The 14,811-nt window shown below is 59.8% G+C and overlaps 1 protein-coding gene across 1 annotated transcript; it reads right to left on the reverse strand.

Annotated features, from left to right (window-relative positions):
- Positions 1 to 475: 475 nt before the first annotated feature.
- Positions 476 to 13,736, reverse strand: ADAM33 (ADAM metallopeptidase domain 33). Its single transcript, XM_044263366.1, has 22 exons — positions 13,570 to 13,736; positions 11,470 to 11,549; positions 9,210 to 9,286; positions 7,417 to 7,495; positions 7,114 to 7,190; positions 6,840 to 7,029; positions 6,548 to 6,613; positions 6,395 to 6,466; positions 5,958 to 6,124; positions 5,787 to 5,871; positions 5,512 to 5,654; positions 4,832 to 5,009; positions 4,612 to 4,701; positions 4,200 to 4,395; positions 3,972 to 4,080; positions 3,681 to 3,879; positions 3,515 to 3,592; positions 3,316 to 3,424; positions 3,089 to 3,236; positions 1,711 to 1,802; positions 1,453 to 1,616; positions 476 to 1,209 (listed from the first exon to the last, which is right to left on the reverse strand). Exons 1-22 carry the CDS (start codon positions 13,670 to 13,672, stop codon positions 1,159 to 1,161), a joined length of 2,553 nt encoding a protein of 850 aa, XP_044119301.1. The 5' UTR covers positions 13,673 to 13,736; the 3' UTR covers positions 476 to 1,158.
- Between the last annotated feature and the right edge of the window lie 1,075 nt (positions 13,737 to 14,811).

Below are 14,811 nucleotides of genomic sequence, written 5' to 3' on the forward strand. Positions count from 1 at the left end.
GGTACAGAAGCTGCTGGTACACCCAACAATTCTTCTATGAGTAAGTGGCTTCTCAGAATCTCCAAGGGAGGCAAAAGAGGTGGGGCAAAGGGATGGTTCATGCTAGGGAGCAGCATCCTATGCCCAGGTACATCTGGGGCCCTGGCTGCCATCTGAGGCCCCACCCACCAGCTACCACCCCTTAGGACTCATAGGGAGCCCCCTGGGGTTGAATCGATATACAGAGAAAGACTCACAGAGGCTCAAAGGCAGCTTGTCTCTCTTTTGACTTCTACTTGGGTGTCCTTTTTAAAACAGCTCCCACTGTTTTTTTTTTGTTTTTTTTTTTTTTTAAAGATTTTATTTATTTATTTGACAGAGAGAGATCACAAGCAGGCAGAGAGGCAGGCAGAGAGAGAGGAGGAAGCAGGCTCCCTGCTGAGCAGAGAGCCCGATGCGGGCCTCAATCCCAGGACCCTGAGACCATGACCCGAGCCGAAGGCAGCGGCCTAACCCACTGAGCCACCCAGGCGCCCCAGCTCCCACTGTTTTTAAAACAGCTCCTGGAGGAGAGGGTGAGTAGTGTCCACAGCAGACCCCACACTCCTCTGAAACCTCAAGTGCAGGACCAAGAACAGGGATGAGGCTGAGAAAGTGCCTGAGAGACAAGATAAGGCAGGAAAAGCAACGGTGGAGGGTCCCAAGGATTTTTTTGTTTTGTTTCATTTTGTCTGTTTGCTGGGGCCAGGCTCCAGGGAAGTGGACTCCATCTGAACTGTAGGGCCCTGAGGGCTATCTTCTGGCCCAGCAGTCACCAGTCTCTGCAGACCTGGGTCTGGGTAAAGTACATGGAGCAGAGACCCCGGGGCTCCCTGGACAGAGGCTGGGTCATGCCCTCCTGCTGACAGGAGGTCAGTGACTACATGACCTTCGCTCCTTGGACTGATAGATTTTGGGGCTGCAGTATGTACCCTACCAGGATTCCCTAGTCCTAAGGAATGCGGACAGCACTGCACACCTTCTGATAAAGCTCTGGGGTCCTGGAGTAGGTGGGCAAGCTCAACTTAGGAAAGCAATTTGTAGGCTGCCAAAGTGCAGACGGTCTGACTCTGTGGCTCTGCGCCTGAGAGACCTAGTCCCTGGAGAGGCTGCCAGCGGTCCATGGTAAGTATCCTCATCTCAGGAGCTCCTTCTCACCAGCCACAGGATCTCGGCTTCTGGACTTGACCGCTGAAAATGAAGAGGAAGGGTTGCCCCTGAGGGCCAAGACCCCCTTTCCTCCCTCACTGAGGATCAGTGACCCAAGAAGAGATATGACTTCTCTCTCTCCCACCCTAAGGCCTTCCAGCGTCAGGTCTCCGTGACCAATGCTCTTCCACAAGGTCACGTCTCACTTGCATAATAACCCAAGATCAGCTACCTCCAAGTTGGGACAACAGAGGTGGTGGGTGATGTGCGGAGGGCCCCGCCTACCTTGGGGTTGCACGCAGGGCACCCAGCCAGAGGTTCCTCAAGGTGGCTCCTGGGCTCTGGCAGAGTTCTCAAGGTCTGCAGCAATGGGTGGAGGCCATATATTGTGACCACTGGCAGGAGTCCCTGGGGCAGGGTGGGGACTGGGGCCTCAGGGTGTCTGGGTGCTACATGGAAAGGAGGGGGGTCCATCTGGAAGGAGGTGGAAGGCAAGAGCGCATCCTTCACTTCCCTCTCCATCTCCTTCTGTGCCTCACTCACCCAAGGGCTGGGGCTCTCCAATGACTGCTGGGACCAATTCCATGGAGTGAACACCGCTGGGGGGGCAGTCCCTGTTTGGGCCATCTTTGGGCCTGAGCAGTGGGATAAGAGGGCAGGAGGCTGGCACAGTGGTTCTGAGCAGACACACCTGACCTGAGTTCTGCCTTTAATGTGCCTCTACCCTTCTGGTCCATGTCCCCGCCTCCAGTTCCCCTCCTGCTCCCTCCTGGGAGAGGCCCTGGGGTTCTAGGCTCCAGGTCCGGCTCCTGCCCTCCCAGGGCCACAGGCACTTCTCTCTAGTCCTGACATTTTTCTCAAGCTCTGCCATCACCCCAACATCCTGGCACCTTCCAGATACTGGCATCACTCAGGCTCCAAAAACAAGTGGCTGTGCTCCCCAATATCAGGTATTCCTGTGCCCCTTGCCATTGGGTGGCCCTGCCACCCTCAATGACTCAGAGCCATGCCTGGGTGCCCACGTCCCATCTCCCAGAGCCTTGCCTTGTCCTTCGCTCTCTCTCCAAAACAGTATCCACTGCGCTCGAGACTCTGCCTTAATGATGATATGTGGGTGCCCCCACCACACCTGGCCTCTAGGCCCCCTGATGCTGACACACCAAACTCTGAGCACCTTGCCCGTCCCCCATAGACCTGCAATCACTGCTCATCGTGTCAAAGCCCTCTCGGGACCTGGGACCTGGCTGGTGCCCTGCCCATGTCCAGGCTGCCCTCAGCCCCAGTCTCTAACCCAAACCCTGCCCTTGCCCGAAACTTGTCCAGAGCACTCCCAAGAACAGGCTGTGTCAGATGTGCCCTAGGGGGCCTCCCCTGCCCAGCACCCAGTGATCAACCCTGCTTAGGTATTATGTGACCTGCTCACAGGTCACGGAAAACTGGGTGAGGAGCAGGCCCTGGGCACAAGAGCAGCCAGCCCCCTAGCTAAGCAGTGGTGTGGAGTGAAAGGAGGTGCCAGGCCCAGCATTTGTGAACTTGAAAGATGTACAGAAGAGATTTAGGCAGAGGAAATGGAAAAAGGCAGATGAGTCATGAGAGGCTAGGAAAGTCCTGAAGGGCACAGTGGAGACCTGCAGGATGAGCTTGTAGAACAAAGGCAGGCTAGGGTGAGGCAGTCCCCTGATGGGAGAGACAAAAGAGGGGGTCAAGGGGGGGCTGAACCATAGTAACTGGGAGGGCTTGGGGGCCCCATGGGGATCCACACCCACCCACTGTGGCCTCCTGCTCAAGGCTCTTTTCCACCGCCTCTGCCCACTCCCTCCTCTGTGTAGCCAGGGGCAAGGTCTGAGCACCCCACCCCTGCTTCCCCAGGCCCAGCTGAGTTCTGCAGAGCAGGGAGCGCTTGAGTGGGCTCAGAGCCTACCCTCGGCTTGGGGCATCCCTCCTCAAGCCCCAGAGGCATGGCAGGAGACGGGATCCTGGGCACCGGAAGCAGCACCAGGCCAGGCCAGCCCCCAGGAGCAACGGCAACAAGAAGCTAAGCATCACTGCCAGCAGGAAGACCTTGTGGTCTGTGGACAACAGGGTAAGTCTGAGTACTTAGCAAGGGCACCTCCCTAGCCTCTCCCCACTTGTCCACCATGGACACACCTTCAGGCTGCATGGGGCCACTGTCCACACTGCCACCAAACCCTCGCTTGTCGCAGAAGGGCGGAGCCCACCCTGGAGCACAGTGGCAGTTTTGGTTACTGTTGCAAACCTACAGAGAAGAAGAAAGGAGGAGGATCCCACAGGGTCAGGAACTCCAAGGTCATCACCGCCCCCCCCAAATCACATTCTGGTCACTCACCCCACGGCCATGGCAGGCTGCCAGGCATTGCTCCAGCTGCCAGAAGGTAGTGTTTCGGCAGCGCCTGTCCTGGCACACCTAGGGGCAGTGTGTGCACTGGGCAGTTAGGGGGAGTGATTCTCCCACAGGCAGGACTTCAGCACTGGGGGAAGGGTGCAGGGCTCACCATGCTAGGTCCACACTGGGTGCCTGGCTCTACCAGGCCCAAGTCGAGCACATCCAGCTGGACACCGGGCATCACAAAGACTCCCCTGCAGGTCACCTCATCGCTGCCTAGTCCAATGGTGGAGTCCACCCGCATAGTGTGCGATGGGCGTGGCTGCTGCTCCCCACCGAGGCACTGCAGCTTCCCGCACTGAGCATCCCTGGGGAGGAAAGTGCAGGGCTATCAAACAGTGACATGTGTCCTTGCCCCAGCGCACTACCCAGCTTCCCCGCCCTCCCCTATACTCCCCACCTCTGCGCACAAGGCACAAAGCCACCCTTGCTGTCCTCCCCGCAGTTCCCGTGGGCGTCTCCCGCGGAGTTCACGATCTGGAAACAGGCCTCTGGTGCTGGGCTGGAGCCTGAGGAAGCAAGGGCGAAACTGCACTGGCTTCCGTCCCCCTAGCAATCCCCCCAATCTTCCCTAGAGTAGAAAACAGCGCACACCCGAGGATGGTCCGGGGTGCTCTGGTAGTCTCACCAGGCCCCCAGAGCTGCTGGCACTGCTGCTCCAGTGTAGGACATGCGCCATTCCAGCAATAGCCCCGGCCGCCAGCACAGGGCGAGCCGTCCAGGAGGTAAAAGTCCGGGGGGCAGTAAGGGGAGGCGCCCGTGCAAAACTCTGGGAGGTCACAGTCACCCACAGCTCCGCGGCACGGCACGCCGGCCGGCTTCAGCTACGCAGGTGGAGGGAGGTTGGCCGAGGCACAGAGGGACAACAGACCGTGAGATCAAGACAGAGAGCGCGGCGCAGAGGCTGGAGGGCCAGGGAGGGCCCTGCTCGAATACAGCCGGCACCCGCCGGGGGACCCGAGCGCGCCAATCAGCCAAGACCAACAGGTGGGCTCGCAAGCGCCCCCTAACCCGTCACCCCGAGCCTCCCACGCCCTCACCAGGCAGCGAGCGCAGCAGTCCCCGTGGGTGCACTGGGCCCCCGCGCGCAGCGAGCAGTTGTGGGCGAAGCAGCAGGCGTCCGGGCACTCCTGGAGCCGAAAAGGGGATGTGGGGACCAGCCGGTAAGGATGCCGCACCCCAGACCTCGGAGGGGCGTTGGGGAAGGGGAGGGTGGGGCGCCAGCCTCGTGTCGCCGGGGGCGGGGAGCGCGGACCTGACCTGGCTGGCGCCGCAGTCGCACTCCTCGCCGTCCTCCACGAGGCCGTTCCCGCAGCGCGCCCGGGGCACGAGGAGCCCCGAGTCGGGCGCGTTGGAAAGGCACGCACCGCCCCCCTTGCGGAAGAAGGCGCGCAGCTGGCGCCGGCTGCAGGCGCTGAACACCCGCGGGAATGGGCGCCTACGGGCGGGGAAGGGCATCCCGCGTGCTGGCACCACCACCCTCGGCTCCCTGCTCGGCCCCCATCCCCTCCCACCAGTACCCCCTGTACTTGGCCACACAGACCCCAGGCGCAATCACACTGCCTAAGCGACCAACGGCCCGGAGCCTCTAAAAGCCGGGCCCAACGAGGGCAAGGAACCTGCACAAGGTCACGCTGTGAGCCCAAGGCTGGAAGGCGTCACGCCAGGACCAGGCAGCCCAGGACTCGAGGTCGGATCGCGACCTAGAACTGTACCTCCCGGGGTTGGAGAATCCTTGCTAGAATGTTCTGAAAATAATCTTCATACTTTTGACAATCCACTTTTTCTGCCTTTTCTCCCTTCAAGCGTCATAAAGAACTCTCGGGTCGGTGCTATGATCATATCCCCATTTTGCGTAATCATTTCTCCCAAAGAAAAGGAAAGGGCCCTGGTCCCGCGGGGCCTCCCCTACAGCCCCTGCCTGACCGCGGCGTTCGTACCCGGTGGCCGCGGCCATGACACAGCCGCCTTGCTCGGCCGCCGCCTCCACACAGCAGCCGTCAGGGTCGTGGCTGAGGCCAAGGCTGTGACCTATCTCGTGGGCCATGGTGGCTGCTGCGCCAATGGGAAGCTCCGAGTGGTCCTGAGAGGGAGTGGGAACAGTCGGGGCGGGTTGCGGGGATGCCGCCTCCTCCTCCTAGACCTTCCTTGCCCCCTGCCTCCTGCCCTCTTCTCCCCACTGCTGTCGGGGGCGAGGGGAGGGGGTGGAGCTCACCGTGCTCACGCCTCCGGAGCTCTCCGCGCAACACATGCCCTCGATGGGCGCCAAGCCCACGGTGGCGCCCTGGAAGGCGCGGCCCCTGAAGGCAGAATGCAGCATGACCTGGAGGGGCCAGGATTCTGGGCCGCCAGGTCGGGGCCCCGCGTGGGTGTGGGGGGCACCCACGTGAGCAGCTGCGCAGAGTCGTGTGGCCGCCGTGCCCTCAGCCCTCGGCGCCAGTGCAGGAAGGCCCAGAGCGTGGCATTGGCGTCTGGCGTGACGCGGCTCTGATCCTGCTCCGTCCACACTTCCAGGCCGGTCAGGGCCACCTGAATGTCCAGAGTCCTGAGAATCTGTGGACAAGACGGGGGGTGGAGGGTGGTGAGGACAGGAAGATGGGGGGGGGTGAGGGAGGGTGGGGTGGGGAGAGTGAGGACAGGACAGGCCACACTGCCGGTGCTCCTCCCTGGGGTGCCTCTTTGCTCAGTTCCCTGGCCTCATCTCCAAGCCTGCCACACCACAACACGCCCCCCCATCTCCCAGCCCCTCCACCTCCTGCCTCAGGACTTGCCAGCCTATGTGGCAGTCACCCCCATCAGGGTTGTCTTTCCACCAACGCCAACCTGGTCCACATAGTTGGCCACCTCCAGGAGACGCTGTTTGGTGTGGTTCAGGTTCCGGTGCTGGGTCAAAAACTGGAAAGGCAGACATAAGAGGGTGTCACAGGCTGAAGGGCCCCATCCCACCCTGCCAGCCCCCTGGGGCCTCTGGCTCACCAGTGTGTGGTCAGCCACAATGTACAACTCCAAGAACTTTGGGCTCCTGCCGACCTCCCGCCTCTCCTGGGGAGAGACAATGGTGACCTTCAGTGACAGGCTGCCAGGCTTGAGTCCTGACCGCTAACCTCAATTCCCAGGAAGCACAAATTTAACTTTAAAGATTGCTGGAACTTGTTTATTCACCCTCCAGATAGAAATGTCAGGATTGGAGGCCCTGAACTGGGGACTGTGTATTCCTATATGCAGGGGTTACTGCATTCCCATTCCCACTCCTGTCAGTGCCCCTGACCTTGACCTGAGTGGCACGAGAAAGGCTAGCCATGTCCCCTTTGTTCCTGGCATCCCTGTGGCCACAGGCCCCTTTCCAGCCAAGCAGCTGCCCGATCTGGAACATCTTGTGAGTGACGAAGGCCTCAGAGTCTCTGGCTGACCAAGGATGCACATAGTAACTGGCATTCCTGTCCAGTGTGATCAGGCCCCTAGGATGTGAGGAGTGCAGAGAAGGGTGAGAAGGGACTGTTTCCCCAGGCCCAGGCCCAGGCCCCTCCCCCAGAATGCCTCACCTCATCCCGGAGCAGGTGCTGAAGACCACCCGGGAGTCAGGGAAGCCCCTCACGTGCCCATGGTAGAGGCAGTGGTCCTGGAGAGCAAGGGACCCAGCCCCAAAGCTCAGCCAGGGCTGAACTGGGAGGCGTGAGATACAGAGAGAGATAGAGAGAGAGAGCGCGCACATGGTGGGGGGCTGGCTGCAGGCTCTCCTTAAGAAGAGGAGGAGAATGGAGAAGGAATGGTGGAGAGGTCCTCAGGGAGTGCACCCCCCCCCCAGCACCCTTACCCTGTCCTCAGAGCCCATGGAAGTATCTCACCGTGTGGTTGGGGACCAGCACCACTGGGTGCCCATCTGGGCTATAGTGGGTTTCTGTGTATCCTGGGGCCAGCAGCCTGCTGGGAAGGGGGTGTTGTAGGAGTCACGTAATTCAGCCTGGCCTCTTCCAGGATGCCCTCCCAGCCTTCCTCCCTGAATGCTAGCACTGAGGAAGCACCCACGTGGATGTTTGGGAACAGACAGGAACCACTGTGCGTTGCTCAGATCAGAAAAACCCTGGGCTAGAGGGAGAAAGGTGGAGGGCAGGAAGGAGCCTTGGCAATGGCTGAGGTGTGGAAAGTGGGGGTGTGGGAGGCACCAGGGAGGAGCAGGAATGGGGAAAGAGTTTGTGGTCCCTGTGGGACCTGTGGCAGGCATCTGGGTCTGTTGGTCTGGGGAGGGGCAGGAGGGAGGATTCAGGAGACACTGATGAGGAAGTGGGACCCGGAGCCAAGGAAGTGCAGTGACCTCCCTTGGTGGCCCTACCTGCTGCTCAGCCTTGTTGGGCATTTGGTCAACCCTCTCTTGTCTTCTTCCCTGCCCCCCAAATCCTTGAGATCTTCTCTGGCCCCTAGACCATACATATCTCCCCACCTGTCCATCAGTGATGCTCACCCCATACTTCCAGAGAAAAAGAGAATCCCCACCTGCTCACAGCTGTTCCTGCCTGCCCACCAGAGCAGGAATCCCCATCCCCACCTTCTTCAGACCCCATTCCAGTAACAATGCCACCATTCTTCTCCATCTCTCCAGGGTCCTTCTCACCAAGGTGAATGAACCATGAGTCAGTTTCTCTTCTGTAAAGAAAATCCTCAACCCCCATCTCACCTTGACCTCTTTACTGCCAGACCACCACAAAGACCTGCGATACCTGCTTCTCCACCTCATAGTCTTTCTTCCACCTTCTCCAGTTTGGCTCCCCCAACACACACAACACACTCAACCTGAGGAGTAGTTGATGTGGTCACCCCCTTTCCTGTGTGGGGATGTTGAACCCCAGAAAAACTGTGCTGAGATGTGTGGAACTAGAATGTGTTCCTGGTGCATCTGGCTCCATGGGGGAAGAAGTCAGCATGTGCAGAGTGCTTGCAACAGTGCGTCTGATGAAGCAAGCACTCAATGAATGAAAGCTGTTGGTAATTCCGTCTGGGTGGTTTCCAGACCCCACGCTCCACCTTCGACACCCATCCCACCTGGCCCAGCTCTGCCTCCTCATTCACCAGCTCAGAATCTTTGCCTTTGCCTCATCCTGGACACTCAGCCTTAAAATGGCCTCTGTGATCTGGCCCTAACGGGTCCCCCCAGTTTCATTTCCCACTGCTCCTTTCCCTGCAGATGGAGACCCTCCAGGCAAGCCAGACAAATTGCCTCCCCCTGAAAGAGCCTTGATTTGCTAGCTACTGCACCTTTGTCCCTGCTGTCCCTTAGCCCTGAGCACCTTCCCAACTATGGAATCCATCTCGGAGTCTCTTCGGACTCAGCACACCCTTTGAGCCCACAGGGTGATGCTCACTCATTTCTGGCAGGAAACTAACAAGGTGCTCCTGGGGCTGGAGTGGGGTGTGTGCCCCACAGCTGGCCTGACCCAGCCTCAGCAGCCTATTTCTGCCTTGAGGGACCCGGTAATAGGGTGGCGTGCCTTTTTCTGTCACCTGTACCCCTGCCTCTGGGGCCCTCCCTCCAGCCAGCCTCCCTCATGTGTTCCCCTCAGTCCCTGCCCCCCACAGATTCCCTCCCCCCAGAGAGTGGGGGGCTGTTCTTGGTTGCTATCCTCCCCCCCAGCCTGGTACTCACTGACTCTTCTCCAGCTCCAGCAGGAGCTCCTGCCCTTCAGCCTTCAAGGCCACCAGCCCCGAGTCTAGCTTCGAGACCTGGGCAAGAAGAAGAGCAGGGATGGGGAGCAGGCTGGTGAGGGAGAGTCGGGGGGCAGGGGGCAGCAGGCTCCCCACTTGCCACGGTAGGTATGGATGGGGGTGGGGTGAGAATATGCGGGCATATATGTTCCCAAACTCGGGGTGCTTTTGGTTCTGACAACAGGCATTTGACACAGCCCGCTAGATGAATGTCCTCCGGAGAGATGAGACAAGGCATCCCAGAAAGGTGTGCTGCCTTACACAGGGTGACCGGGCTCTTGCTCTGGCTCTCCCTCCTGCTTCACAGCCAGAAGCCTTGCTCTAAGTGGGGAGGACAGTGGGGTCCTGGACTTGGGCATCCTTACAACCTCTTTTTTCTGTGTCTTGCTGCTCCCCACTCCGTGTGGAATTCAGACTTTACTCCCTCCTTCTCCAATTCTGACAAATCAAAAATTTCCCTGGCCTCCTGAAGGCCTGCCCCACACCTGCTTCACTGAGCCTGTGGAGTAAACATTAACCCCGCCCCCCAATTCCAGGCCAAGAGGAAAACTCAGCTAGATGTCAGGAGGCTGAGCCTGGGCCAGCCTCTCCTTCCCCACAGCTTCTTTGCCTCTCCCACCCTGTGGGAATACCCCCTCTGCCCCGCCTTGTCCACTCTGCCTGGCTGGGGGCCCAGAGTTGGAGCGGGCCCAGGAGCATCATGGAGAGCTGTTGTGTCTTCGGAATGTGGGCCCCCACCCTTGCTGGCCCCTCCCTTTTATCCCACCATGCATTGGGCTGGGCCCCAGGCCAAGGGGCTCAGATTCTTCTGGGGGCCTTTTCTCTGCAGGTGGGGAGCAGACAAGATCCCCCACCCCAGCCAAGAGACCTCTCCAAGGCTCTAAGCATGAGCTCACGTGACCAGAATGCCACTTACTTTGTTGGAGAAATGTTGGCACCAAGCACGGACAGCTGCCCCAGATGGTAAGCCTCCTCCTACCTCAACACCAGCCCTGGGCTCCCCTCTCTCTGTCCTAAAGCCCCTGATGTCCTTGCTTCCTGCCCTCCTGGTGACCCTGCTATTCACTACGCACCCCACCCCTAACCTGAAATGTGGGTATTTGCTGCCTCTTGGACGGGACTCCCTACCTCAACTCTGCCTGCTGTCCTCATCTTGGCAGGCTTCCCGGAGGCAAGGGAAAGCAATGCCTTCTGGGATACCCAGCCTCATCACAGCCCAGGCTGGACTGGGAGGGAGGACCAAGTCACTGTGACCCCAACATGTGCCTAGACTTCCCTTCTGGCAGTGGTGTCCAGGACAACCAACTCAAAGCTTGGGCCAGCTTGAATGGGGGCCCCCGAGGGTCTCAGGGACCCAGGGAAGTTCTTTGATTAAAAGCTGTGGAGCCTATGGGGCCCTCCTAGCCTTAATGACAGTGTCCACCTGCCTTCCTCCTTGCTGGCTTAGACAGTGGGTTGTCTTCTCTTGCCTGAAATTCAGGATGAAGGGGACTCTCTAGATCTGGGGGAGCCACTGGTCAATGGTTACAAGTGTTTCAGACTTTAGTGGGCCTCAGGGTTCTGGTCTCAGGTTGTGTGACCTTAGAAACTTTCTCAACCTCTCTGGGCTTCTTTGCCTCTCTGTGAAATGGGGATACCAAGGGCACTGGCCTCCTGGTTTGTAGCACAGCTGTGTGATCAATACAGATGGGGACACAGTTATTCTGGAAGTGATGGGTGGGCGTTGGCAGGAAGCTAGGGCGGAGCGTCCTGGAGAAACAAAGTCAGGTGCCCTTGGACAACACTAGGAGAGTAACCAGTGTCCCCTGTCCAGAAGTGGATTCTGAGTGAGCCAGGAAAGCTGACAACAATGTGTCCACAGGGTAACTTGTTCTAGTAAACTTGGCAAAAGGAAGATATTTGGGTGTTTTCTTAAAGAGGTCCCTGAAAAGTTTCAGGCCCCACAAATTCTGGCTCCACCTCTGCTGGGGGATGGGGGTGGTCTGGATAATTCTGGGAGGGAGGGAGCAAGGGGGAGGAAGCCTGAAAATGACTTCCATGTGTGAAGGCTCATGTGAGCCAGCTATCTCCCCACCCCCACCTGCCAACCTTCTGGGAAGGGGCTAAAAGGCCCCCAGCCAAACTGCCAGGCTGAATGAGGAGGGGCAGAGTGGCTGGAAGACCCTGGGCCCCTGCGAGGGGAAGTACAAGCTGGCACTAACCGGCTCCTCCAGGGTGACCAGGCGCCTGATTCTTCCATCTGGGACCCAGTGCAAGGTGACTGGTTTTCCAGGGTGGTTTCCTGGGGGGGAGGACAGAGAAAAAGATGAGGGGGAGTATGGGGGGGTGGGGACGGCAGAGGGATGAGGTTATAGGACCTCAGCCAGGTGGAACAGAAGACTCCATCTTCAACATTCAAAGCCCGGGAAAGGATGGCCACCCATGGAGTATCCTTGGAACCAAGGAGCCACCAGGCAGAAGAAAGCCTGGGAAGGATAGCTCAGCTGGGGAGGTAGGAGCCCCATTGACCTGGGGGAGGCTTGGGGTCAGAGACCACGAGGAAGAGATCAAGGCCCCCAGTGCAGAAGGGAAGGGAAAGGGGAGGCAGCCTGGGGTATTTTTAGACTGGGCAGCAGATGCCTTTGGGGTGAGAGATCTGTGAAGAGAGGATGCCTGTGTCTTCACCATCTGGGAAAAACAACAGCCAGATGTCTGCGGAGGCCCACCTTGTCCAGAGCTCCCCTTGGGGGGCCTCATGCTGGAAGCAGGACTTCAGGGACCCTAGCTCAGAAGCCTGATTCCAGGATCTTTCAAGGTGGGGCGGCCTGGGGGGACACAGTCTGAGTGCTCCCAGGCCGGGTGTGCTTAAGGGGGCTCTGGAGGAATACTAGAGCCAAGCATTACTCAGAAGGCTCTGGAATGCTCCCCTGGAATGCTCCCAGCCCCGCACCCCACAGTGGGTCCCAGCAGCTCTTGCCACAACCGCCCTGCAGGAGTCAGGCCCCAGGCAGCCCAGAGCCTGTAGGCAGCCCTCCCTGTCCTCTGACACAATCCCTGGGGAAGCGAGCCCAGCTCCCAAAACTGACAGCTACCCACCACCCAGCCAGCCCTGACCCCACATTCAGACAGCGGACTGCGGAAGTGTTCCAGCTCCTGCCAGGCCACCCCAACTCCTTTCTTTTCCTCCATCCTCTCCCCCAGCCCTCATCATCAGAGACCCAGAACAGCAGCAGCTATAGGAGTCCCCTTCTCCCAGGAAGCCCTCCTGGCTTGGATGAGCCAGTTGCCACAATGGGGGAGGAATCGGAGTGAATCTAAGAGGAGGCATATGTCGGGGGCAGCCCATCCCAGAGAGGACTAACTGGGTGTGGAGAACTTCCTCTTGCTGGCCCTGGGCCTCCCAGGTAAAGAGGAGAGGGTGTGCCTGTGTGCATGTGGGTTGGGGATTCTCTTCATGGCACCCCTGAGGAAGAAGGGGAGGCAGAGATGGAGCTGTGGTGATGAGGGTTAGGGAGCCAGTGTGATATTGAGGAGCACAAAGCCCTTCTCCACTCACTTCAGGGGTCACCCACCCTCTCCCAACCACCTCCCACCCCAGGATGAGGAGGAGTAGCCATCCAAAGGCATGAGGGCTGTCATCCTACCCTCTTGGGACCCCAGGACAGAACAGGACCCTATCCCTTTTGGGTACTCCCTGACAGTGCTCTGGAACCCAGTGCCCCCAGGCTGCCCAGCCCAGCTGGCCATTCCGGCCCCCTCCCAGGTGTGCTCCCAGTCCCTGCACAGGGTGCTTCCATAGAGGGAACAGGACACAGTCAGTCCTCCTGCACACCGGGGTTGTGGAGGTTACCTTCCAGGGCCCCTTCTTTCTGAAGTACCTTTCTCTATCTCATCAAACAAGGCAACAATATCAACAACACACACACACACTGCCCCCCAGGCCCTGGGATGCAGGCTGCATGAGTCTGAGGGCACAGCAGGGGCTCTGGGCAACCAGTGCGCTGGGCCTCAGGGAGGGAGATGCAGGAAAGTCCACACCGATGGGTGGGGTCTGGGGGTGGTCAAGGCAGAAAAACCTGGCAGAGGAGTTTGGGAATTTGGGCAGATGCTCAGAGGGGACCCCACCCCCACCCCCCACCCCGCCAATGCTTTGTTATTGGCACTGCGGCATCTGGGCAGAGTGTGTCAATCTGGGCCACAAGGCCAGCCCAAGTACAGCTGAGAGTCCCCGAACAGGTCCTGCGGAGACCCTCCCTTGTCCTCCCAGCCACCGTGGTGGCTGACGGCGACCTCGCCGGCCCGCCGGGGCACGTCGCACTCACCTTGAAACGCCTCGACCCCCCACAACGGCAAAGGTAGCCTCAAGAGTAGCAGCAGCAGCAGCCACGCCCTCGACCCTCCAGCTCTCCGAGACCCCCAGCCCATCGCTGAGAGCGCCCCGGCCTCCACGACGCGGCTCCCGGCTCCCGGCTCCGCCCCGGCTGGATCCAGGCCGACCCACGCCCAGAGCACCCGGTCGGCCGCCTCCCGCGCCACCCCGCACTGAACCCCGCAGCCCATCCGCCCGACCCTGGCCCCCGGCCAGACCCCGTGCGCCCTCGGGGAACCGGAGCGGCTGTCTAAGGTTAGGAGCAGGGCCTGCGGAATCCGTGCGGCCCCTCGGGGATCAGCCAGCGCCAAGCCGCGGGGTAGGTCTCGGCGCGTTCTCCCCGCCGGGGCGGAGCGGGTGGGGATGGGGCGGGGCCCCTCGGAAGGGCCTTTGAGGGCCATCGGGGGCTGGTGGAGGAGAGGGTAGGGTGGGGGCCACCTGCTGCTGCTCGGGTCGCCCCCCTCCATGGTCCCGTGGGCGGACCTCTGTCTCCGCCTGCTCACCGACCCTGCCCAGAGGGGCCCTGGCCCGAACCCGGCGGTAGTGCCCCTAGGAGAAGGGAGGCGGGCGCCCTCGAGAGGTGCCCCGGCGGCTCCGAACGCTCCTGGGCGTCGGGGTGGCCGCCAGCCCCAGAGCGCGGGTCGGGGGAGCGGGTGGAGCCGCGGTGCTGCGGGCTTGGTGCCCGGCAAAGGCGAGGCGGTCGCGGGCAGTCCCTGTCCCTGGGGTGGCCACCGGGAACAACTGCGCAAAGCCACAGAATCCCAGACACAGGGGATCCTTCCTGCTTTGACAACATCTGTTTCTTTCTTTAAAGGTTTGTGTACTGAGTGGTAAATCCGGAGAAAGGGTGGCCGGTATTCTGATAGCGAGAGGTGTTAACTTTTCTTTTCTTTTCTTTTCAAGATCTTGTTTATTATTTGACAGACAGAGATCACAGGTAGGCAGAGAGGCAGGTAGAGAGAGAGGAGGAAGCAGGCTCCCCGCTGAGCAGAGAGCCCAATGCGGGGCTCGATCCCCGGACCCGGGATCATGACCTGAGCCGAAGGCAGAGGCTTTAACCCACTGAGCCACCCAGGCGCCCCTAACTTTCTTTTTTAAATATATTTTTAAATATTTTGTTTGTTTGTTTGTTTGAGGGGTGGTCTGAGGAGGAGAGAGACAGAGAGAGAATCCTCGCTGAGTGGGGGGGGGGAGG

This window comes from Neovison vison, chromosome 8 (genome assembly GCF_020171115.1).
Source record: "Neovison vison isolate M4711 chromosome 8, ASM_NN_V1, whole genome shotgun sequence".
In the NCBI taxonomy this organism is placed as follows: Eukaryota; Metazoa; Chordata; class Mammalia; order Carnivora; family Mustelidae; genus Neogale; species Neogale vison.

Coding starts and splice junctions, on each gene's coding strand:
- ADAM33 (XM_044263366.1), bottom strand. CDS start 13,672: ATGGGCTGGGGGTCTCGGAGAGCTGGAGGGTCGAGGGCGTGGCTGCTG. Junction 7,191..7,416: donor TGCTGGTCCCCAACCACACG/GTGAGATACTTC, acceptor CTTGCTCTCCAG/GACCACTGCCTCTACCATGG. Junction 1,803..3,088: donor AGGGATGCCCCAAGCCGAGG/GTAGGCTCTGAG, acceptor CCCACTGCTCAG/GCCCAAAGATGGCCCAAACA.